At 54.1% G+C, this 23266-nt stretch overlaps 1 protein-coding gene across 2 annotated transcripts in view; it reads right to left on the reverse strand.

The window, feature by feature from the left end:
• The window catches only part of XYLB (xylulokinase), a 44684-nt gene that overhangs the window by 17143 nt on the left and 4275 nt on the right, over window positions 1–23266 (reverse strand). For both annotated transcript variants that reach the window (XM_075556039.1, XM_075556038.1), the window contains exons 3-15: window positions 20361–20430; window positions 18790–18870; window positions 15801–15887; window positions 15158–15286; window positions 14125–14190; window positions 11599–11671; window positions 9435–9553; window positions 6303–6384; window positions 5238–5278; window positions 4608–4723; window positions 3608–3723; window positions 2937–3010; window positions 2737–2833 (exon numbers count right to left, since the gene is read on the reverse strand). In XM_075556039.1, the coding sequence (XP_075412154.1) occupies window positions 2737–2833; window positions 2937–3010; window positions 3608–3723; window positions 4608–4723; window positions 5238–5278; window positions 6303–6384; window positions 9435–9553; window positions 11599–11671; window positions 14125–14190; window positions 15158–15286; window positions 15801–15887; window positions 18790–18870; window positions 20361–20430 (1151 nt within the window). The remainder of the gene's footprint in view (window positions 1–2736; window positions 2834–2936; window positions 3011–3607; window positions 3724–4607; window positions 4724–5237; window positions 5279–6302; window positions 6385–9434; window positions 9554–11598; window positions 11672–14124; window positions 14191–15157; window positions 15287–15800; window positions 15888–18789; window positions 18871–20360; window positions 20431–23266) is intronic.

Below are 23266 nucleotides of genomic sequence, written 5' to 3' on the forward strand. Positions count from 1 at the left end.
GTTAGGCTGCAACCTACAGGTTGGCAGGGCTGGGGAGGGCCCGAAGGACAGGTCGAGAGAACAGAAATGGTGGTGGGGACATCACACCTCTTATCACTGACCGATCTCATTATCTCAGTATTTTGTACCTAGAAAGATAGGAGAAAAGCAACTTAAAGCCAGGTAAGGGCCTCTGCGCGCTTCTGTGCACACGGGGGGATGGCAGCTACCACCGACAAATGACTCTCACTGAGCATCATTCTGAACCCTGGTGGCACCGTGGTTAAGGCAGACTTGCTAGCCAATAGGCCGGTAGGACACATCCACGCGTCACACGGAGGGGAAGGTGTGGCAGTGTGCTTCTGTACAGATGACAGCCTTCGGAACCCTGCGGAGCACCGGACGGCAGCCCTCTAGCCTCATTTCTTCCTTACAGTGAGTGTGCATCCGCCCCCTGGGCACCGATGAAACCCAGTTGAGATTATGAATGACCAAGAACTAAGCAGGAGCTGCTCAGACCGCATACCTGTACGCGTTCTCCTGGAGGTCTCTGTATGAGGGGCCTTCACAAAGCGTGGGGAGAATGGGAATGGAAAGAGAAGGGGCTTTCTCCCTGAGCTGTTTGGAGGCCCCTGTCTATACACCCACACTGACTCTCGTGCGCACCTTTGGTGAAGATGCCTATGCAGGTCTGGTGGGTATCTCCCTAGAAGTGAGCCTGCTGGCTAGTGGGGTCTCGGTTTCAGGAGATGCTGCTCATGAAAGGGTTTACCTAACGCTTATTTCCACAGTCCCTCCTCTCACGGGACGAGACGTGCCCTCCCATGTCTCCCCGAGGGGTGACGGTCGGCTCAAAGATGTGGAGCTCATGCAACACGGCACACAGGTTGTCCAGAAAAGCATCGGGAGGAGGCACTTCCTCCCGGCCTCTGGCCTTCTCTGCCCTTGCTAGCTAGTGACACGGGCTGCAGGTGGGACAAGGACGCCTCACCTTTGTCCGCCCTGTTCCAAGCTTGTTCACGGATGTGACCTTGTTCAAGGTGAACCCAGCAGAGCTGGCATGGCCAGCTTAATTCTGCTTTTAATCTTGCTAAGAGGATAAGTAACGTTATGCTGTTTTGCACAAGAAACGCTTTGGAGGCTGGGAAGGGTGGCAGAGCGCATTAGCCTCTCCTGAGCCCACGAGACCTCTCCGCCCTTCTCCCTGTACCCTGGGCACTACCTCCCATACAGCCACCCCTCCAGATGGCGACGCAAGGGCCCTCCCTCAGGCACTCTGCCGCCACTCACGGCTCTCTGTGGCCTGCTCGCCCAACCAGTCCACAGGGAAACCTGAGAGGCCCTGGAGACCTCCGAGGAAATCGAAAGGTTTAAGGTACTCATTTTTTTTTCTTAAAATGTTTTTTTGATGTAGAACATGCGACCTGAAAGATGTACCACAGCTAAGCCTTTGGCCTGACAAACAAAACAACTGTGTAACCTTTGAGACAGAAGCCCACGTGCCCTGAGGGGTAACAACCACCTAGTCTTCCAACAGCAAAAACAGCCGTGTCTGTCTGGGAGTCTGACGCACACCAACTCAGACCCCGTGGACCTGCTTCCCTTCATGCTGCGTTAAAGAATCTGTGAAGCCCACCCATTTCTGCGGGCAGGATCCCAGTGTCTGCATATGCCACGCTGCCTTGAGCCCATCCATGTAGACCAGTGGTTCTCAACTTTCCTCATGCCGCGACCCTTTCATACAGTTCCTCGTGTGGTGGTGACCCCCCAACCGTAACATTAGTTTAACTGCTACTTCATCACTGTTATTTTGCTACTGCGATGAATCGGGTGGCCCCTGTGAAATGGTTGTTCTAACACCAAAGGGGTCTGGACCCGCAGGTTGAGAACTGCTGACTTAGCAAGGCATCACGTGGCTTCCAGTGTGAGGACGGGTAAGCACAAGCTTCTCAGATTGGTCCTGGCATCTCTTCTCCTGCGTGCTTTCTGGTATCTGCCACTGGAGAACATGTGTGCATTTCTGGTGGATACGTCCCTTGGAGTCAGACTGCTGGCTGCAGGCGGATCCTCCGCTGGAGCAGACGCTGCCCAACAGGCTTTTAGCTTTACCTGATGCTTACTTTTACCGTATCTGTTTACTTGGTTGGCTCAAAGACATAGAACACATCCCACTTAGAACCCAGGTTGTCCAGAGTTCTATGGGACTCTGGTCAGTCAGTCCGGCTTCCTTGCAGCTTTTTCAACCCAATGCTCTCAGTCAAGGGGGGCTCACTGATCCTCTTCAGCCGCCGGTTCCACTGCTCAAGTTCTTTGAAGTCCCCTTCACCCCGTTTGCCTTCCCATGACCCTGGTTATACTCTCTAAATCTTTTCTCCAAGGCAGCCCCCGATTCTACCGAGGTGCCCAGTCTGCTCCACTGCCAGCTGACGTGCCCACAAGCATCCCAGCAGCAGACGGGGCCTGACTGGGCTCACATCTAGCTGACTGTGCTGCCCATCTTCTCGGGCTCCGGAGCGTGGGATATGTACTTTGGGATTTGTAGTGTGGAGTTAGAGAGAGACTTCTCCACATCCTATAGCTCATGGCCAGGAGATCCGGCAACTGGGGAGAGCGGAGAAGCAGGAAGAACCTGCTTCCTGGTCAGTGTCTGCCTGCAAGCATCAGTAAACCCCCACCTCCCTCTGTCATGAAGCAGATGATGTGCAGTGGGGCCGGAGAGCCAGAACTCGGGACCCACCCGCCCAGCAGCCTACTTACTGACTCGGTAGCCCAGGCGCTCAGCATGGATCCTCTTGGCCATGAACTGTCCTTCCACCAGGGCGCGAATCTCCACGTCCCGGGGGAAGGCCGAGACCTGCGTCCGGGAGAGGGTGGGCACAGAGTGAGGGGCTCACACTGTCCGGACCATTACGCTCACAGCCCACACACAGAGCCCAGTCAGCACCGGTGGCACGTACCTCATAGCCGTCTGCATTAAACCTGTACCGCCCACTGATCTCCGGGGTGATCTCCATCACATCATAGTAAAAACCTGAAACGAGGCCAGGCAGCCCTCAGCCATCGGGGTCTGCTTCTCAACAGTGCTGGAGAAGAGCATGACGAAAGGACCCCCACAACCCTGGGCCCCAGGGTCCCTCTGGCTTCAGAATGCTCTCCATTCTTTCAAACAAGAATGGGGGGTAGGGGGTGGAACAGGCTAGAAAGTCCTAAGCTAGCTTTTTTGTGTGCAAACTCTTCTTATTCTCCAGCGGCTGCCCAGGCCAGAAAGCAGCTGCCTCATACCTACCAAACCAGCCGGCTCTTGGTTAAGGGAGGCCCACTCCTTCCCACCTGTGACCCCAGGCACATTCCCCTACGTGGCTATGAACTTGGCTGCACTGTGTGGAGCAGGGGTTGTGGCTGCCATCTCTGGTGCTGTCACCAGGGGCTTTGAGGGGGACAGAAGACACAGCCATGTCTTGATTTACACTGGGGGCACCCTGAGGGCTCCACCATACTGCTGGGAAGGCTTGAGGGGCAGTCAGGCAGGGCCCTCTGCTTCCCCAGCCCCTGGAAGCCACCCCTCCCCCACCCCTGCTCTTCCAGCGGCAGCCGCCCTTTGTCCGCTGGGCATCACCGAATCTCTTACCCAGGTTTCCGCCGTTGCCCATCTCCGTGGCCTGCAGTGCCTTAGAGAACTCTTTCCAGGAGCAGGATGCTAACTCATCTCGGATCTTCTCCCTCATCAGGGAACCGTTTTTGAAGCTGAGGAAGCACAGCACCAGTCCTGAGGGAGGGGACTGGAACCTCGCATTCGGCAGAGGGACTGCACCACGCCCTCCAGCCAGTACGGCCAGTGCCCTGCACCAAGCCCCCTCAGGTACCAGGGCCCATACAGGTCCCTGAGAGACATACTTGTCTTGTGTTCTATATATGGAAAGGCTGTCCCCCTCCCAATGCCAAAACGCCCCAGGTGGAGACAGGTAGGTGGGGTTTCTGCACTAGGCACCACTTATACACTAGGACACAGTGGGTTAGATTGAGCGGTCCCTGGATGGTTAGAATGTTAGGCATGATTAGAACGCTAGGCAGCCAACCGAAAGATTGAAATTTCAAGTCTACCCAGAGGTGCTTCGTAGGAAAGGCCCGGTGATCCACATCTGAAAAGTCAGCCATGGACACCTGACGGAGCACAGTTCTACTGGACCCGCCGGTTATCAGAATGGACTCGAGGCCGACTGGTGGTAGTAGGTGGTGCGGACATAATTCTCCCTCAGGGTTTCCAACAGTTCCTACAGGTCCAAGGTCACAGTGCAGAGCCTGCCCCTTCCACGAGAACAGCCCAGAGGCAGACGACCCCACTCCTCTGGCAAGGAGTCTCCCATGAGCTGGATGCCCCAACACGGACGTCAATATCGATTCTCCTTTCTCAACTGTGGGGCTCAGCTCAGCGGGGCCTGCTCAGGGCCACGTGGGATACAGGTGGTGAGACAGAGTTAGAGCTTGGGACGGGGGACACCATGCTCTGGGATCTTCCCTGGGCAGCTCTCCTGACAGCTGGTCTCGGCTACCCCCGGGCATGCTAGGTCTGACTGTGCCTCCGTCCTGCCTACCCTGGGCGTGGACCCAACGCTCCTGCCCACACCTACCACAGGAGCGCCATGTAGTGCTGGGGGTCTACCGGGTTGCAGAAGACGTGGCCTTCCAGGGAGGGTATGGCCTCCCGGAGCCAGACAAACAGGGTGTCGCTGGTGCCAAGGCTGACCTGGGGAGGGACGGGCAGAGGTGTGGCGTGCCAGGCTCCCCCCACCTATCTTGGCCCACACGTGGTCATCATTAGGGATGCACCCTGTGTTTACCACCCTGATCCAGGAACATGGGTTCAACACCCCTTCTGGCCCTCCCACTCTAGACGCCCATATTGGACTCTGCAGAACCTCCACCTAAAGACTGCCCACCTTCCACCCCCTCAGGCTTTCCCACTGGGCCCAGAGGGCACAGGCCATTTCCTCCTAGCCCACTGGGGAAACCCAAAGGATGTCCCATGTCTGATCCTTCTGCCATGTCCCCAAGATTGGCCATTTAGCAAAGGGCAGTAATTTTCCCAGAAAGGAGGTGTGAGTAGGTCTTGGGGTCTCCCCCAGGTCCTCCCTCTGCTGCTTTGTGGGACTGGCAAACCCTCTGCCGAGCAGCAAATGTGCTGCTGAAACCTGGCACCCTCCTCTCTCAGGGCACAAACCGTTGGCTCTGCCAACGGGGGTTCAGAGAGGGAATCTCACCGCAATGTCGCCTTCCTTCAGCTGCATGCCTGCCAGAGATGCTGAAGAGGGAAGAGGGGCTTACGGTTAGCTAGACGCCATGTGGGAGTCAAAAGCAAACCACAGGCACACTCAGCTGGCAGCTCTACCCCATGCTTCACCCAATCCACCCCCCAGGGAAGAGCAGGGTGGGGAGAGGAGGCTCAGGGGCTAGGGGGTAGACCCTCTGAGGCCAAGGCCTCTTACTTGGTCTGGGAGATAATTTCCCTAAACAGGTCCAAACCCTGCATGCACAGTCAGGTGTTCCCAGGAGCACAGAGAACCCGGGCACCAAGGCACACAAGGCCGAGAAAGGTGAAGGTGGTTGAAGGAGCCTGAGGGGATTATGGGAAAGGAGACGGCTGCGGCCGTGCTGTCAGTAACGCCCCCCCCACACACACACACACATACACACATTTAGACACGAGGCCCCAAACAGAGCGTGCTCTCTGCCCTGTTCCCCCATGTAACTCAGCACTTTGGGAGCCGCCAGGGAGTTGGCCCCCAACCATGGGCAGTCTCATGCAAAACAGAAAGGGCTGCTGCAGGGGCCTGCGCCAGCCCCAGGATCAATTGGGGACCCTGTGGTTGAGAGCCACATTAGCTGGTTTTCATAGGAAGACCCCCGGGCCTGTTCTCTTAGCCCACACCACCTGTAAGCTCTGCAGAAACCTGTCTCAGAATCGCTGGAAGGCGCGGCAGAACTATAGTGCAAATGACGGGACAGAGACTCTACGTGTATCAGGAGGAAGTGGGGAAGGAACGGGGTGTTCAACTCTGGACAGAAGTGGGGCAGGTCAGGAGGGCGGGGAGAACAGCTGCCTCATTTAATCGCAGATCAATTTTCACCTGGCGAGACTGAGAGGCTCCAGGGGGCAGAGTTAGGGCCAAGGTGGGGGCAGGTATAAGGAGTCAGGTTGCAGGCCAGGGAGGAAGGGAGGGTGCCCCACCCAGGGAAGCTTTACCTATGGGCCAGACTGGGATTCTCAAATGTGCAGCCTGGACCAAGTCTCGCTCCCTGCAGAGTGAGATGCCCCAGGTACTCACCTGGGTTGTCCCCGGTGAAGGCCACCACTTTGCAATCTGGGTGGAATCCGTAGCGCTGGACAAAGTATGGAGAAATGGTGCCCTGCAGAGAAGCAAGGGTCATATGAGGGGCAGCGCTCCTGCCTACCCCAAGTCAGCAGTGTCCCTACCCCAGAAGGCAGGCGAGCGAAGCTCAGGCCACACACAAGGCCTCTGTTCCAGAACCCCGGGGGTGAGAAGCCCTGGGGCGGAGCCTCCAGCCCTATCCGTCTCCATCCTAAAACAGGTTGACTTTCCAGCTCACAGAAAACACCAGAGAACACGGACAAAACACAATATTCCTCTAGTTCTGTAATGCTCCCCACCCCCTGCCAAACCATCATGACCTCAGTTCTATCTTACAAATCCGGCTAGACCAGAGCATGTACACTGGTACAGATAAGAGCTCTCGACACAGGGAATCCCAGCACACATAAACCCTCCAGGCCCAATGATGAGAGTAGCGATACCAGAAAGGTAGGAGGAAAATGGAGGAGAAAGGGGAACCGATCACAATGATCAACAGATAACTGCCACCCCCTCCCCAGGGGGATGAAGAGAAACATGGGTGAATGGAGACAGCGGTCGTAGTACGATATGAAAATAATAACAATTTATAAATTATTAGGGGTTCACAAGGGTAGGAGGGTGGAGTAGAGAAGGGGAAAAATGAGGAGCTGATACCAAAGTAGAAAGAAAATGTTTTGAAAAGGATCATCGTAACATATGTACAAATGTGCTGGACACAAATGGATATATGGATTGTTACAAGAGCTATAAGAGCACACAGAAAAATGATTTAAAAGATAACACCAGAGAAGCCCAGAGTAGAGCTGGAAGCATGCGCACACAGATTCAAGGTAGCTAAAACCAACCAATCCTCAACTTGCATCTGTTTTGTAAGTTACAAATCAACAGACCACACACCACTGGTGAGCAAACTCACAGGAGTAGGTAACGCCTTACCCACACCACTCATCTGTGGACATGTTAGTGCAGAAATCCAAGTGCTAAAGCCAGCCGGCCGCAAGAGGCAGTCGGGGGTGGGGAGGGAGCTCCCCTAGAGGGACCAGTGGTCAGGGCCCCTCCATGTCAGGCTGTGAGACCAAAGTGCAGCCACACTCTCTGAGGGGACCCATGGTCCTCAGAAAGCCTGGTTATAAACACAAACCTTCTTTTCTTTCTTACCCTGACTTTAGCCATGCGAGTTCAAAGTGAACGATGGGACTTTCTGGTGTCTGTGACGCAAATGCCGCTCCAGTCAGCCGGATTTCAGACTGGCCCCAGGCCGGCTGTTTGCTCAGACTGGCCCCAGGCCGGCTGTTTGCTCAGACTGGCCCCAGGCCGGCTGTTTCCTCAGACTGACCCCAGGCCGGCTGTTTGCCGGGCAGGAATGCCTTGGTCTCGAGGCTGCAGAAAATGGGCTGCAGGCGAATGTGTGTGCCGGTGGTCTGTTTGGGAGCCTGATCACAAGAACATTACCGCCACACGCTGAGGGTCGCCCTGATCTGGGTGGGCTTTGTCCTGTGTTATGCGTTGGGCTGCTAACCTTAAGGTCAGCAGTTCGAAACCACCAACTGCTCCACAGGAGGGAGATGAGGCTTTCTACTCCCTTACAGTGACAGTCTCAGAAACCCCCAAGGGGCAGTTTTACCCTGTGCTACAGGGTCGCCGGGAGTCAGAGTTGGCAGTGAGTTTTTTGTGAGGTGAAGGAGGAGGAAGGAGAAGAAACAGAGGAGGGGAAAGCAGGAAAAGCAGGCAGCGGGTAGGCGGAGCCAGCCCAACAAGTGGCTGGTAGAGCCTCGTGTATGCTGTGGGCATGCTGGGCCCAACCCATGGCAGAGCTCGGGAGAGTGGTGCAAAATGCCCCTTAGCACCGTTCCCCTGGGAGACGGCCCCAACCCCCAAGCATGAAGGCCACCCTGTGGTGGGGTGGTGGTGAGCAGACCTCCCTGCACCTCCAGGCTGAGCCGGCAGAAGTGGCGGCAGAGAAGGCTGAGCGCTGGGGTGGAACGAGAAAACAGGGGCTGCCCTTCAGCCAGGTGTTGCCTGGTGGCGGGTGGAAAGGGTGGCTGATAAAACTCCCGGTTTCTCCGGGGAGAAAACAGCATGCATTCTGGGTGTGGTCTCCCAACTAGCTGCCATGAGGCTCTTCCTTCTGTCGGCCCCACGTGTGACCACGCCTGGCTCGTGGCGAACTTGCGTGGGCCAGTTTTGTAATGCTGCCTCTCGGTTGCCAAAGGTCATGATCAGCCTCTCGGTGACATTCACCGTAAGAGAAAAGTCTCTGGGGGAAGCACAATGGCTCTCCCAAGTCCCCCCCCCCCCCCCCCCCCCCCCCCCCGCTCCAGCCTTCACTTGTGACACTGAAGTCCTGGCTATGTGCAGGTGCTAGCCACCAGAGGGCCCCTAGGGCAGCCCAGGGCCCGCTCTGCGCTCCACAGGGCACCCAGGAGCGCATCCGGGCATCTGCAGGCAGCGTCTGCTCCGAAGGGGCTCGCGCGCGCTCTCTCTGGCACTACCTTCAATTCTTTAAAGCAAACACTCTCAGTTAAACCACAGCACAGCCCTACACGGTGGCCTGTGCTGTGGCCACCGCTGCAGATCAGGCTCAAAGCCCAACCCTGGCCAGCGGAAGAACTGGGATTTGGCTCCAGGCAGCCTGGCATCCTTAACCATGCAGGCTACCACGCTCAGCTCTTTCTTTCTCTTTTTCCCAGGACTGCCCGCTCGGAACTTCCTAAGTAGTCCCTGGTCTGAGAATTTCAGTAGTCCATGCAATGTTTTCCTAAAGTGTGGACTCCCTGGAAAATTAGGCCTTCGATGCCCACCATCACCACCACAAACCCCACCGCTGATAAATGTCCGGTGGAGTTTTTCAAAGCCCTCCTTTGACCCCTGACCCTCAAGCAGCCATCTATATTTGCACCTAAGCACCTACCTTGGGGAAAACATGAACCCCAGCCCCTTCGTCTGACCTGTGTCAAAGCCTTCCCTGAAAACCCTGTGTGTGTGTGCCTGTGTGTGTACGTTGAAGGCTGTGTCTGTGTACTGCATGACGTTCCAGAACAGCGGGCGCTTACACGAGCCTTGTAACCCGGCAGAGGCACCTACCACAACTGCACACGTGGGCACCGGTTGTCCAAGCCTCTCCTCTAAATGTGGGGCGCAGGCATTAAGACAAGCCTGGGACCAGATTTTGTCATGTATCTGCAACAAATTCATCCCGGAGCCTAAGGGGAGTAAAGAAACACACAAAAACAACCCGGATCATCTCACAGAAGGACAAAGGCGGGTTAATGCCACATCCTTCTGGACCCCGAGAACCATGGGAACTCGTGGTGCCACTCCCCCGCCCCCCACCCACTACCCCTCATACATGCCAACACCACAGTTAGCCCTGACGGCTGCTGCTCTCAGTCCTGCCCAGGGAGTGGGGCCACCAGCCGTTTGAGCCTGTGGTTCGAAGGGACTGCTCAGAGGCAGCCCTGGCACCGAGTGGGGCCAGCCTGTGAAGACTTCCTGGTCACGTCTAACTTTCCCAGGAGGGCTTGGTCAGACCCCCCCACTTCCTCATGCTCCTACTGAAATCAGAGCTCAAGGCACTCCCAGGGATGCTCGACTTCCCAGGCTTCCCGGAACACAGGAAAGGGGAGCAAGTCCAGAGCCCAGAGAAAGAGAGAGAGGGGGTACGGGGTGGGGGGAGATGGAGGCTGGTGGGCACTGATGCTGCCATCGGAAGCCCAAGTGAGGCAGAGAGGCAGCTGGGAAGCTAGGTGACTTCCTAGCTGAGGGAGCAGAGGACACGGCTGAAGTGGAGGAACATGAATCCCTGGAGGCCTGGTGGGGCAGTGGTGTGACTTTCTGCCCCCTCCCCTCCCATATCTACATGGAGAGCGCTCTTTGAGGCTCAGGCTGTTGCAGACTGGGGGGTCTCCCAGTGTGAGCTAATGGAGAAGCCACGTAGACCCCGGCGTTCTCCTCTAGATAGTGTGGGAACCTTCCAGACCAAGCCTCAATCACCTACTTCTTCCTGCAAACTAGATCCTGCCAGGCTCACATCAGCAGGCAAAGGACCTTGGAGGGATTCCCATGAGGGATGCCCCTTTCCCGAGTCTGGGTTCCTGCAAGATAAAGGTGAGGCTTTCCACCGCAACAGAGATTCATGATCTCGGAAACACAGCAGGGCACTTCTACTCTGTCCTGTAGGACTGGTGCTGTGAGTCAGAATCGACTTGCTGGCAGTGAGGGCTTTTTTGGCTTGTTTTGTTTTTAATTCTCCTCCCATCTTCGATCCAAATACCCTTTGGTCTAGACCCGGGGTCGGCCGACTGCGGGCCCCTGAGCTGTACGTAGCAGTGTGGGTGCATAATGGAGGCTCTGAAGCACAACTGAGGATAAAATAAAACTAAGATCCAGAGAGTGGTGATTTCTTTTGTTTGTAAAGATCTATTTGTGGCTCTTGGATAATTTTTCAATTGTTGTGAGGGATGGGATCCGCTCTTCCGTCTCGAAAGTTTGCCGAGCCCTGCTCTGGCCTGATCCAAGAGTTCCTTCAGCAGGCTCCTCCTCTCAGCTTTCCAGAACTCCCCACTGGCACGGTTCGTGTTTCTTTGTGTCTGCAATTTTGATTCGGACTAACTAAAGCCTACACGCTCATGAGCTGTAACCTTAGTGTAACCAGCCTCCCAGGCAGTGACCTCCGATCCCCCTCCTAGTGTTCACACTCGTGTGTGGTTTCTCCCGACACTGTACCAGGGTTTTTTGCTGTGACCAATAAAAGGCAGCGGGAGTGCGTCACATCCGAGAGTGGGTTGCGAAGCATCCTGCAGCTTCGTGTGGCCACGCTCCTTCTCACCGCACACCTGGAATCCAGCAGCCAAGCCATGGCCAGCTTTCTGGGGCAGCCCGGCTGGAAAGGAACTGCTTCCTCCTACCCACTGCCACGCGAATGATCCTTGAAGGGGATCCTCCAGATGCCCACAGCACCAGCCAACAGCCGGACGACAACCTCACGAGAGATTCTGAGCCAGAGCTACCCGGGCCGTCACTCAGGGAGGCCTGGCCTCAGAACTATGTGAGAATAAATGTTTGTCATCCTCAGCTATTTAATGTGGGACACTTGATTAGGCAGCAAAAGATAACAGACTGCATCCCCTGGTTGGCAGATGATAGGATGAAAGGTTGGCACCTGCCCGGGCTGGATGGCTCACACTGCCGGCATGCCCACCGGCTGCCTACGCACCGAACAGGGGACAACAGGCCCCCGAAGGCTTACCATCGCTGTAGTCAATAGGGGAGTAGGCCCCAAGGAACAAGGAAGCAGCGAAGCTACTGACCAAAGAAATCCTCTGTAAGAGAAAGCACAGTGAGTCGGGACTTACTTCTACACGCAAAGCAACTGAACATTCCTCGCACGCACGTGACTTTACAGTGGGCGGGGACGTGGAAGCTTAGTGTAATAGAGAGGACTGAACGCCCCAATGAGGAGCACTACATGGAATCTCCGATCAAAGGGGGGAAGAACTCGAAGCAGAATTTCAGATTCTCCGTGGAATCCAAGCTCTTTGCAGCCACCAAGACTGGATTACAACTGCTGTCTTGAGATCACCTTTAGACTCTCGACCCAAACTACCTTCTGAAGTCTTCTTTGAACCAAAAAGCCATTTATGCTCATCAAGAATAGATGGCTGCCTTCGAAATTGATTTTATTTGGGGGAGTTGGGGGCAGTTGCTATTAGACCAGTAAATGCATTTTACCTTATTGATTACAAAAAAGAACGTCTTGTGTTTTGAGGCACAGTGTACCCAGCGAGTCAGGTTTGCATGGACCCGTCTATATACCAACTGCTCCGTGGGAGGTACTGGCTGCGGTTCTCCTGCTGTGTCCGATTTCCCAGGATTCCCACCATTCTGTTGGCTTTGCTTCTGTTCATCAAGCCTCCCTTCCTCAAGGCACTCAAACTGTGGTCCTCTTAAAACGGTCTTTGAGTTTGGGGAGCCACAAAAGAGTCTGAAGGGGCAAGGCCAGGGCTGCTGGCTAGTTAGGGGGAGATTTCCCAGTGAAATGCTCCGAGGTCGGCCCTGGCTACCCTCAAAGACAGTAGGTAAGTGCCCGGTCACGATGGAATATAAATGAATGAAGTCCTCAATGTCACTTTCTTGCCCTTTCTTCCTCCATGTAGCTTTTCCCTTTCTTAAAAACGTCTTCATCACATACCCCCATGATCATCTATGTCCTTTGAGAAAAATTTGTCAAGGTGACCCCTGTGGGGTCTCCACCCTGTGCACACACCCACCCCCCTCCAAAAAAAAAATCACCATAACCTTCTGAGCTGACCTCTTTTTAACTGAACTGGCCCAAAAGATCCCCAGGGAAGCCCTTGTTGGAATTGGACCTTTCTCTGAAGACACCCTAATAAGCTGCAAACAAACACCATGGCCGACAGAACTCATCTGCAGGTACCCACCGACTAGAGATGTGCTGAACCCATTTAGTTTAGATTAACCCCAAGCATGTATCAACGGGAACCCTAGTAGCAGTCCTTATTTCTACTTACCCTCAGCGATATGGCTATATAGGCAGCACAACAAACACGTCTATAGGTATGCCTACAGAAACACCTATACATGCACACTCATGCCTTTCTATACATGAACTTCAAGCCCCCTGGTATAGGCATACACTTCTACCTAGGTAACCACACACACATTTTTTTTCTGGCTGTTAAGACCATTGTTGCCCGTGTGTGCGCTATAGCTGCAGACAAGCCTCCCAGGTAGGCAACTGACACCGTCCCTTTCTCTTGTGTGCTTTTGGATGTCACTTACCTTGACCAAGATACAGGTGAGTGTGGCTTGGGTATGGCCTTGCCCATCACCCAAAACAACAAGAGTTTGCCATCTTGAACGTGATTCCTTCTGTCCCACCTGTCCCTGGTAACCATCCAAAAATGTTTCTTTCTATGTGTTTATCACTTCTTAACTTTTTAGCATGGGTGGGTAGGGGGAGCATGTAGTATTTTCCCTTTGGAGGCTGGCTTATTTCCCTCAGCATAATGCGGCCCCGATTCATTCATGTCGAAAGATATTTCACAGACTCTTCACTGGTCTCTATAGCACTGGTCCCCATTGGAGAAAGCTCTGTGGGGCTTCAGAGAGACAACAGCCACTGGAAAGGTGGGATGACAAGCTTGGGGGGTCGTGAGGAGAAGTCAATGGCGGTGAAACAATTTGGAGGAGGTGAGAATGCTTGCATATCCTGCAGAATGCCATCCATGTCAAGGTGTGGCATGAGCTGAAATGGCAATGACTGCACACAGACACACACAGTCACGAGACTCTCCAAGAACCGACTCAAGTCAGCCGAGTGGGCACGGCCATCCTAGGGAGACAATACTGCCCGGAGAGCCTCCGACTTCTCTTTGCCAATATTTCATTCTTCCCTCTTTTTGAAATGGACCAATGAGAGAAAAAGAAAGCACACACACACACACACACACAAGCAAGCAAGCAAGGTGAAGCCATGCCACTGTGTGTCAATGCTGTGGAACTGGCCTAAGTTTACTGACCTGGGTCTCTGCCACAGTGAAGCATAAGTTTTGTTACATGTATTCTGGCCGCAGTGAAGCATAAGTTGAGTTACGTGTATCTTTGTCCCAGTGAAACATAAGTTTAGTTGCTTGTATCTTTGCCCCAGTGAAACACAAGTGGAGCTACATGTATCTTTGCCCCAGAGAAACGTAAGTTTAGCTGCTTGTCTTGGCCCCAGTGAAGCACACCCATACAGAAACGTGTGACCTACCTCTGTCTGCGAGTAGGCTTCAGGGTTCTGCTGATAGACCTTTGCTATCTGGTTCCCAGTAAAGCGCTGGAAGAGAAGCCCAGACTCTTAGAGACCCAAACCCTGCACAGAGCCCGTGGTTAACGCGGGAAAGCGAGTTTAGTGTGGACACTATAGGGCTTTAAGAAGCCGCAGATCTAAAAAGCGTTTGGCATCTGCTGAGCACCGCCGACCATGGGCATTTGGCCCCTGATTCCTTGCTCTGAGTAACGAGTACTCCGGCAGGAACTGAACTCCATGCACGCACCGGCTGTGCGGTACCGGAGTGGCTTTCCCAGGAGGACTGCTCACGGGACAGGACTGGGGATTTTCAGTGACTAACCCACCTCTTTACCCAGGATGCTAACTCCCCTGACCATGGGTTCAAGAGCCAGGGGAGCTGGAGACTGTTCCCATTCACATTTTCTTATCTCAGCTGGTGCAAGTAAGGTGTGCAGACTGTGGTGGGGTCCACGGTTCACATGCTCAGCGGCTAACGGGAAGGTTGGAGATTTGAGTCTACCCAGAGGCAGTTCAGAAGAAAGGGTTGGTGATCTCCTTTGGAAAAAGTAGCCACCCAAAGCCCTACGGCGCACCGAAGCCTGCTGTGACCTACATGCCGTGGCCGGGGTCAGTTCGACTCGCGGGACTGGGCCGAGGCTAGCCGGAAGGAGACGTCCTTTATATCCCTGCCCCTCTGCCGGACACTGCATTCAGGTCTTACCGGAACCGATTCCCTCAGCTTCTACTTCACCCCAAATGCAAGTCCTATTTCCACCCCGGTTGACAGAGCGGGGCACCGACTTTCCATTGCCCCCTCATCATGTTCACCCCTCAGCCTGGGCCTGGGGACACACGGAGAGGTGGCCTGCCCTTGTTCCTCTGTTAATGCTCAGGCCTGGCCACACCGCCTTACAGGATCCCCCTCCCCCAGGCGGGGTGCCCACCTCTGTCCTTCCAGACACCTGGGGGTGAGACCCCTGCCAGCCCCCATCCCATCCCAGCTGCTGCCCACCTCATAGGCGCGGGACCCGGTGAGGCAGCTGAGCGCCTGCGCCCCGCCGACAGCAGCCTCGAGGTGGCGGCACTGGGGGGTGGTGCTGGAGTCCATCCACACCGGGGAGTCTTGGAGGGAGAAACAGGCCTGCAAAGAAGAGGGGCAGGCACGGGCTGGAGCTCTGCGGCCAACTCCGGGCCCCCTACCCAGCAAAGTGGGCATGCGGCGGTGGACACGCCTTTGTCCCCAGGCTCCCCCATGTCCCTGTGCAGAGAGGCTGAGGGAGGAAGGTGCTTCCGACCCGGGTGTGGGAGCAGCGCAGAAGTGGGAGCCTAGAGGGCAGTAGCTGCCCCCCTCACCCCCCCCCCCCCCCCCCCGTGCAGGCTCTCTGGGTTTGGGCTCAGGTAGACAAGAGGCACCGGGGGCCCCACTATGAGGCATCATGCCCCAAGGAAAGGACAATCCCCCAGGTGAAGTGACCCATAGTGGTCCTGGGCACTAGGGACCCACTCGATGAGGATGGGCACACAACCCCTGTCCAGACACTCTGCTGGGAGGCAGAGTGGAGCAGGATCAAGGGACTGGGGAAACGACCTTCTCACACCCGGGGCAACTCGTTCGCCCCACCACAGGGATGTGTCTTCCGCAGCCGGGCTGTTACCTTTAGCTGCTGGTGCAATGGCAGGTCCGGCGACAGGTTAGCCAGTGCCTGGCTGGCCCCCGCCTTCCAGTACACGCTTCCATGTTGCTGCCGAAAGGAAACCCAAACACACATTCAAGCAACCACCCTGAGAGCGAGCCCTCCCCGAGCCCACACGCCAAGGGGCTGGGCTTCAAGCCTGCCCCTGCCTTCAGCTCAGAGCTCACTGCCCACACGACTTTGGTTCTCAGGCCCGTCAGAGGGGAGGAATCCTACCCTAGCCCCTTGAATCTGTGTGGGAAAGATCGAAGAAAGAGTCCTTTCTCTCGACTTCCAGTGCCCTTGTGACACTGTTACGTGACTACACTGCAATGTTGCAGTACCTGAAATGCACCCACTCAGTAAACAAACATTCATTCCGTGAGCAACCAGGCCGTGCCAGGAGCGGATCAGAGTAACGTGGACACAGATGAGCTGTTCGGGGGCGCATCGGGGGGTCAAGGGTGCAGTGCTCGCCCACGCTGGGATGCCGAACAAGTTTCAGTGGAGCTACCAAACTAAGATGCACGAGGAAGAAAGATCGGAAGATCTACTTCCCCCATATCAGCAACTGAAGCCTCCAGGGATCATAATGTCTGATCCCCAGCTGACGGTGAGCATGGGAGGGAGCAGCAGTTTCCTTTCCTTGTGCATGGAGTTGCCATGGCTCCGGTGCCTACTCCAGGACACCCCACCCCAGAACAAAACTCACGGCCATGCAGACTCAGAGTGACCCTGCAGGATGCTGTACATCCTCAGGAGGGCACACAGCCTCATCGTTCTCTACGGAGCAGTTGGTCAGCCACCCAGTGTACAACTCACCATGCCACCAGGACGACTCGAGGACAGTGGACAGTAATCTTTGAGGATACTGGGGTCTGGTCACAGAAAGACACAAACGCTAACCACAAAACCCCGTGGGGCTTAAGAGGCAGGGCTGTGAGGCACAGAGAAGCACCCAGATGTAGACAGATAGATGGAACCCCTGAGTTGGGGAGAGGATGCTCTGTGCAGAGGGTGCTCAGAGGTCAGGGTCGGGCAGAAAGGAGGTGTTCTGAGCAGTGAGCCGGGGGTGGAGCGAGGAGAGTTAGAACGACAGGAGCAGATGGCCACCTGAATATGCAGCGCCTTAGACCTATTCTCAGGTCGGGGTTTCTCTTGGAGGTGATGAGCACCGTGGATGAGCAGGGAGGGACGTGGGCATCATGGAAGACAGGCTGGGGCGGAGGCTCAGAGAACAATGATCCTGGGGCTGGGGCACAGAGGCTGAGGCAGGGGAGGGAGGGAAACGTCAGGAGATGCAGAAATCTATCTACGGCCATACTCCGGATGTACTCTCATCTTAGAAGCTAAGCAGGGTTGGGCCTGGTTAGTACTTGGATGGGAGACATTCAGGAATCAATAGGATATGGGGGGTGGGCAGACAAGAGACAAGGATGACAGGCTGTGGTCCTGGGTGGACAGGGAGAATCCCCTCAGAATCCTCTTCTTCCAAAGGGGAAAAGGCCTGCGGGAGAGGAGCACCCTGGGAGACCAGAGGAAGGGTCCGGATGGTGCCACCAGGCAGATGGGTACCCAGGCCCGAGGGTCAATGGACAAGGCAACCCAAGGCTCTGTTCACTTCCACAAGGACCAGAACAACAAACTAGTCCCGGATCAGGAAAAGGGAGAAATTACAACTGCTCCCTGACGGAGATGTGAACACAATGCGACTAGGTGTGGTGTGAAGCGATTCCACCACAGCGAAGTGATCCTGGGACCAGACTGGCTTGGTGATGGCGCTACTTTGCATCGCTTATGTGACCCTGGGCAGGGAGCACTACCTATCTGGGCCTTGGTTTCTCTGTATCATTGGAAACGATGATAAACACAGTAGGCAGGAAACTAGAAATGTGGCTAGGCACTGCGCTTCCCTCAGAGTCCCAGGGTTCTCTGGCATATGGAAAAGGCTGTGTGACTCGCCCCGGGGGTGCTGTTTCCAACTTTATCAAGGGCAGAGCCAGGGATGCAGCCTGGACAGCCTTCTCAGAACCTTGTCTAAACAGGGTTATAAGGACCAAGCTAGCTAGTGTATGTTAAGTGTTTCATCCATGTTCTTTCCACTATGATCCTGACTACGATTTCTACTACCAAAACAGCTATCATTATTTGGTGTGATGTTCTTTGCTTTTATGGCCAAGAAATACAAAGGTGATTTCAGTACCCACAGCGAAAGTCCTGATGAATTCCTATTGGATGCCTCCCCGATGCCCTTTGTTCTAATTAGCTGCCAGGGGGCCCCTTACACCAACACTTCTGAAACTGACTCACAACAGAATGTGGGGGTCACAAAGAGGTTTGGCAACAGTCAAGTTTCTGGATGGGCAACACCCCAAAATTAATGCAAAATCAAATGGGGACTTGATCCCAGATATTTCTGGCAGTGCCTGGCCATGTGGCAAAGTTCTCAAGCGAAAAGGGGTCCTGAGTAGAGAGGGCAAGAAGCTGTGCCGTACACAAGGACATGCTGTCGTTCGTAGGGTTGTTATTGGCCGATTTTCAGAACAGATCCCCAGGCTGATCCGCGTTGTCCCTCTTAGGCTAGAAGCTCTACTGTCAGGCCTTCTCAGCATCATAGCTACACATACAAACCCCACTGAGAGGCACACGGTAGTTTTCCATGAGGTGCACGGGCTGCGAAATTCTCCCCCAACCCTACCCCTGCTCCCATTTGCTGCCATAGAGCCAATGCTAACTCACATCACTACCATGTGTTTAGAGAACCTCCATTCAGTCCCCCGGCACCAAGTGTCCTATTTGACACAGCGCTCAACCCGCAAAGACCCGTCTCAGACCCCTCTGGAAGGAGCCAGGGGTTCATCCTCCGAGGCACAACAGTAGCAGTGCATTTCCCGGATGGCAGGACGTGCCCCCCTCACTCGACATCCACACCACTGCCCTGGCCAGCAGGAGGCAGCGGCTGGAAACGTACCTGGCCTGCCCCGGACACAGCGAGGATTGAGGAGAAGTTAAAACAATCTTCCTTCATGTTCTCCAACAGCATGTCCAGAGCCTGGGAAGAAAAACAAACGTCCGTGGAGAAGGTCATAACCACGCACGTTGGCAGACACCAGAAATGTAGCACCCGTCATGAGAGGGAGAAAGCTCTGGGGCAGATGAAGGAACTGAGAGGCAGGATCATTTTTAAATGCAAGAACGAATGGATTTATCAAGTCACACACACACAAAAATCAACTAGGCCAAAATTGTTCTAAATGAGAAGTTCAACCATGAATGGTCCAAATTCCTCTCCTCCGGTGACCTGAGAACTCAACACAAGAACAAGATGCTCATGTGCTGGGTTATTTTAATGACTGAACTTCATTGCAAAAGAGACTTTCCAGAAGGTGGAGGGGCCCTCAGAGTGGGGGCTCATCGATGAACTCTCTGCAGCCTGTGGCTGAATTGTTGGCAGGGAGTAGGTGGAGACAGTGGGCGGCTCTTTGTCCCACCCCCCTCCTCATCCCTCTACCCAGCTGGGATTGGAATCCCCCATGGGGGAATGCGTGACACTACACACCCAACAGAGCCTGACATTTCATCTAAGGTTTCGTGGCAGGATGCCAGAGGCTCGGCCCAGCCTCTGTGCCATTCCTTGAGGGTAGAAATCACCCTGGCCCCAGCCCTGGCCCTCTAGCCCTCCGCTCACTTCCCCGTGATAAGGCCTTGGCTTACAGATGCCCTCGACATCATCACTGGGAGCCTCAGGCATGGAACACTGAGTGTCACCCCCCACAACCGGTCTGGTCTTGGTAAGTCCTGGCAGACCACGTGGTTAAACCCACCCGTTACAACAACCCTCCAATCTCTCCTGGAAGGTTGGGCTTACGATACACAAGAGACCACCCGAGTTATTTTAACAGGAATAATTTAATATGGGGAATTGGTGAAACTGACTTTGGAAGACTGACAAACATCCTGGTAGACAAGCTGAAAGCTGTCTATGGCTGGCCTCCAGATCTGGGCACTCGTGTGCCCTGTGGCCCACGAGGCAGCCCCATCATGTCTGCCAGTGTGGCAACACCCTTGGTCTCGTGGGTCCATGGGACATTTTCTTGCTGGTTTGAGCTGGTTTGTCTTGGGGGTGGGGGGCAGCAGGGGTGTGTGGAGATCCAGCCTTATTGCTCAGGCCATCGACAACCACGCTGAGTGGTGCTGTATTGGAAGCTGAGAGGTTGGAGGGCTGAGCAATAAGAGCCCGGGAGTTGTTTCTGCGTGTGAGGGTACAAGGGAGGCGACAGGGCCAGGGAGTGGAGAACTTGGAGACTTGCTCTGTGATAGTTTACAGCGACCACTGGCAGCACTTGCCAGCCACGGGGGCTCCAGGACCTAGCAGCCTTCTGTGTGTCTTCTCAACCTGGAAGGACTGAGCACTAGTGGAGCCGGAGCCCGGCCACTGGGCTTTCCCACAAGGATGGCTCCATGAGCAAGGCGCCCTCTGGGTTTCCTAGCAACTTAGCCAAGCCACCATTCAAGTAGGGAGAGAGGGATCCCTGCGCTTACCTGGATCCACATCAGGACAGGAGAAGTGACCGTCAGCTCATCCTTCTGGACATGCACACCACCCACGGTCCTATAAGGAGAGCCAGAGGTTGGTGGGCTGAACTCCGGCAGTGGCTAGGTGGGAGAGAGCCCTGGCCACCAGCTTCCCTGTGGGGTCGCTCTGCTCCGTCACCACACACGACTCGGCAGCATTCAGTAACAAAGCCCACTCTTCAGTATTTGAAGCGCTACAATATTACAGTTAAGAAAAGTCAAGCAGGAGCCCCTCCTGAGAAAGAACACTGGTGCTAGATGCCTCCTCCAGCTCCCCGAAGTCACCAGGGCCCAAAGAACTCCACTGGAAAACTCTCCCAAATTTCTAAAAACCCAAAATTAAAACCCCCAAATAACTCTCATGCTATTCAAATTGCGCTGGAATACCTAGAAACAAGGAAACACTGCGACCACATCAACATGAAACGGCTACCCAGATCTAAAAGCTGTGTGCCAAAGCACAAGCCACACAAGGAAACAGAAACGGGATATCTTATTGGGGGCTCGTACGACTCTGATCACAATCCACAAGAAATGGGATTTTATAAAAATGAAAAACTCTATTTCCAAGGACGTCGCTGGGAAAGTGAAGCGCCTCTGCCACAACGGGAGCCGAGTGCCGAGACCGCAGACAGAGTCCCCCTTATTCACGGTTACTATTATTCACTCTATCGAGTCACCGTGGGCAATGGATTAGCGACTGAAACCCAACACCACGCCAGGTTCATTCCCACTCAGCATGCGAGACCCAAATGGAACTGCCGCCTCATGGGGCTTCCAGGCATCTTTACGGAGGCCGAGGGCCACAGGTTTCCCCTGGGGAACGGCTGGTGAATTTGAACTTTTTGCTTGGGAGTTGTGGGCTGTAACCAAGTCTTTCCACAGCATACGACACTTTTGTGGTGCTCCAGCTTCCCATGACCCATCTGTGAACACCACACACCCGGCCTTTGCCCTCTCCGGCACCAGCCTCACCCCTGCACTGTGCTCCACCAGAACAAGCTCTTTGGCACACACCCCTGCCACCTGGTAAGCCCACGGCAAGCCTCCGCAAGTGATGGGCTTTGTGTCCAATCACACCAACCTGTCACCTCTATTGTGAGACCTCGGGCAAGTTGCTTGTTATCACCGAGCCTCAGTTTCCTAGGCTCTTGATGACAATACCGATGGCACTATCCAGAAGGGAGATGGACTGCATTTCATTTTTCCTGTGTGTTATGTAACCATGACGCATGCTTGGCGGTTACGGGTGAGTGTGCCTCGCAGCTCTCTGACCACAAGGGCTGGCCTGGCCAATGACTAAGCATGACACACAGGAAGGGCCCTGGGCTTCAGCTCTGCCCCAGGAAAAGTTAAGTCTTACAAGGCGGCATGGGACAAATGAAAAAAAACACAACCACTTGTCTTGGACCCAATGTAGAACTCAAATCACAGGGCGAACCGGAATTCTCCTAAGACTGGTGAAAGAGGTGAATCCAGAGTCCCAGGCCAGATCTGCTCACCTGAGCAGAAGCCACTGGAGCGGTAAGCTGGGGAGAGCACATGTCTGCTTATTTAGGATGAGTTACGGGTGGTTGAGTGTGGATGAGGATTTCTGGAGGTGAGAGCCAGAGCAGCGTGGGGGAGCCCCTCCTCCCCACCAGTTCCTATAGGTTATCTGATACATCCCGTCTCGCTGCCAACAACACTTACAGGCCTTCGAGCCAATTCTGCATCATGGCGACTCCATGCGCTGCAGGGTAGAAATGCACTCTGCAGGGTTTCCACTGGCTGTGAGTTTTCCTTTTTGGAGGCAGATGGCCAGGCCTTATTTCTGCAGTACCTATCAACGAGGGGCCCAAGTATCTGTAGCCACCAGGCACTCCCACGAAGGCAGGTGAAAAGGTAGGAAGGACACAGACTGTAGAGAAAGGACAGCACCGAAACAGGCCTCCGATGCGACGCAGGTGTTCAAGTGACCAGACCAGTCATTTGCCGAAAACAAAACCAAAACCAAGCCCCGATGCTAAGCAAATGCACAAGAAATCAGGACATCCTCAGGCTAGCGAAAGTGGAGGGAATTCACCCCTAACAGACCTGCTATGAAAGAAACATAAAAATTAAGTCCTTTGGGAAGAACAAAAATGATAAAAGTTAAAAGTCCAGGTCAATATAAAGGGAAAACATCGGAAAAGGAATAAATGAAGGTAAAATAACCATTTATATTAATCTCAATTTATCTATTTATAGTAACAATGTAACAATGTAGAGAGCGATCATAGCACATGGATAAGGAATGACAGCAATGTCAGACAGGACCAGAAGATGACACTTGGAACACTCTAGGGTAAACTACGATAGGGTTACTGGAGGCTTTATTTAGATTAGCTAAACATGTACATTGCACATTCTAAGGCAATCACTTAAACATGTTTAGAAGTATCAAAATGATGTGCTATGAGGTAAAAATATTTATTGTCATATAATTTACTCATTTAAAGTCAGAAAATCTAAAAGAAAAAAGGGGAGGGGGACAAAAGACAAATGCAATGAATAGAAAACAATCATGGTAGGTATAAATCTAAACATGCTAACAATCACTTTAAATGTGAATGGACTAAATATAATAATTAAAAGACACAGATCGTCAGATTGGGTACACTGAGAAGAAAAAAAAAGTGTCCAAAAAATAAGGGAAAGTAAAAAAACACTGCTATAGTTTTTCCTCCTTGGAGGCAGAAGACACTTCTCTCTCGACCCTTGGAGACTCTCTACTGACAAGGCTGACTCCCTGCAAGGCATCCCTGAGGAGAAGCCACATAGACCTACCCTGAAGCTGCCCTGGGTGCTGGAAAAGCCACATGGAGACCCCTGCCAGTGCTGAGATGCTTACA

Source organism: Tenrec ecaudatus, chromosome 8, assembly GCF_050624435.1.
Source record: "Tenrec ecaudatus isolate mTenEca1 chromosome 8, mTenEca1.hap1, whole genome shotgun sequence".
Classification (NCBI taxonomy): Eukaryota; Metazoa; Chordata; class Mammalia; order Afrosoricida; family Tenrecidae; genus Tenrec; species Tenrec ecaudatus.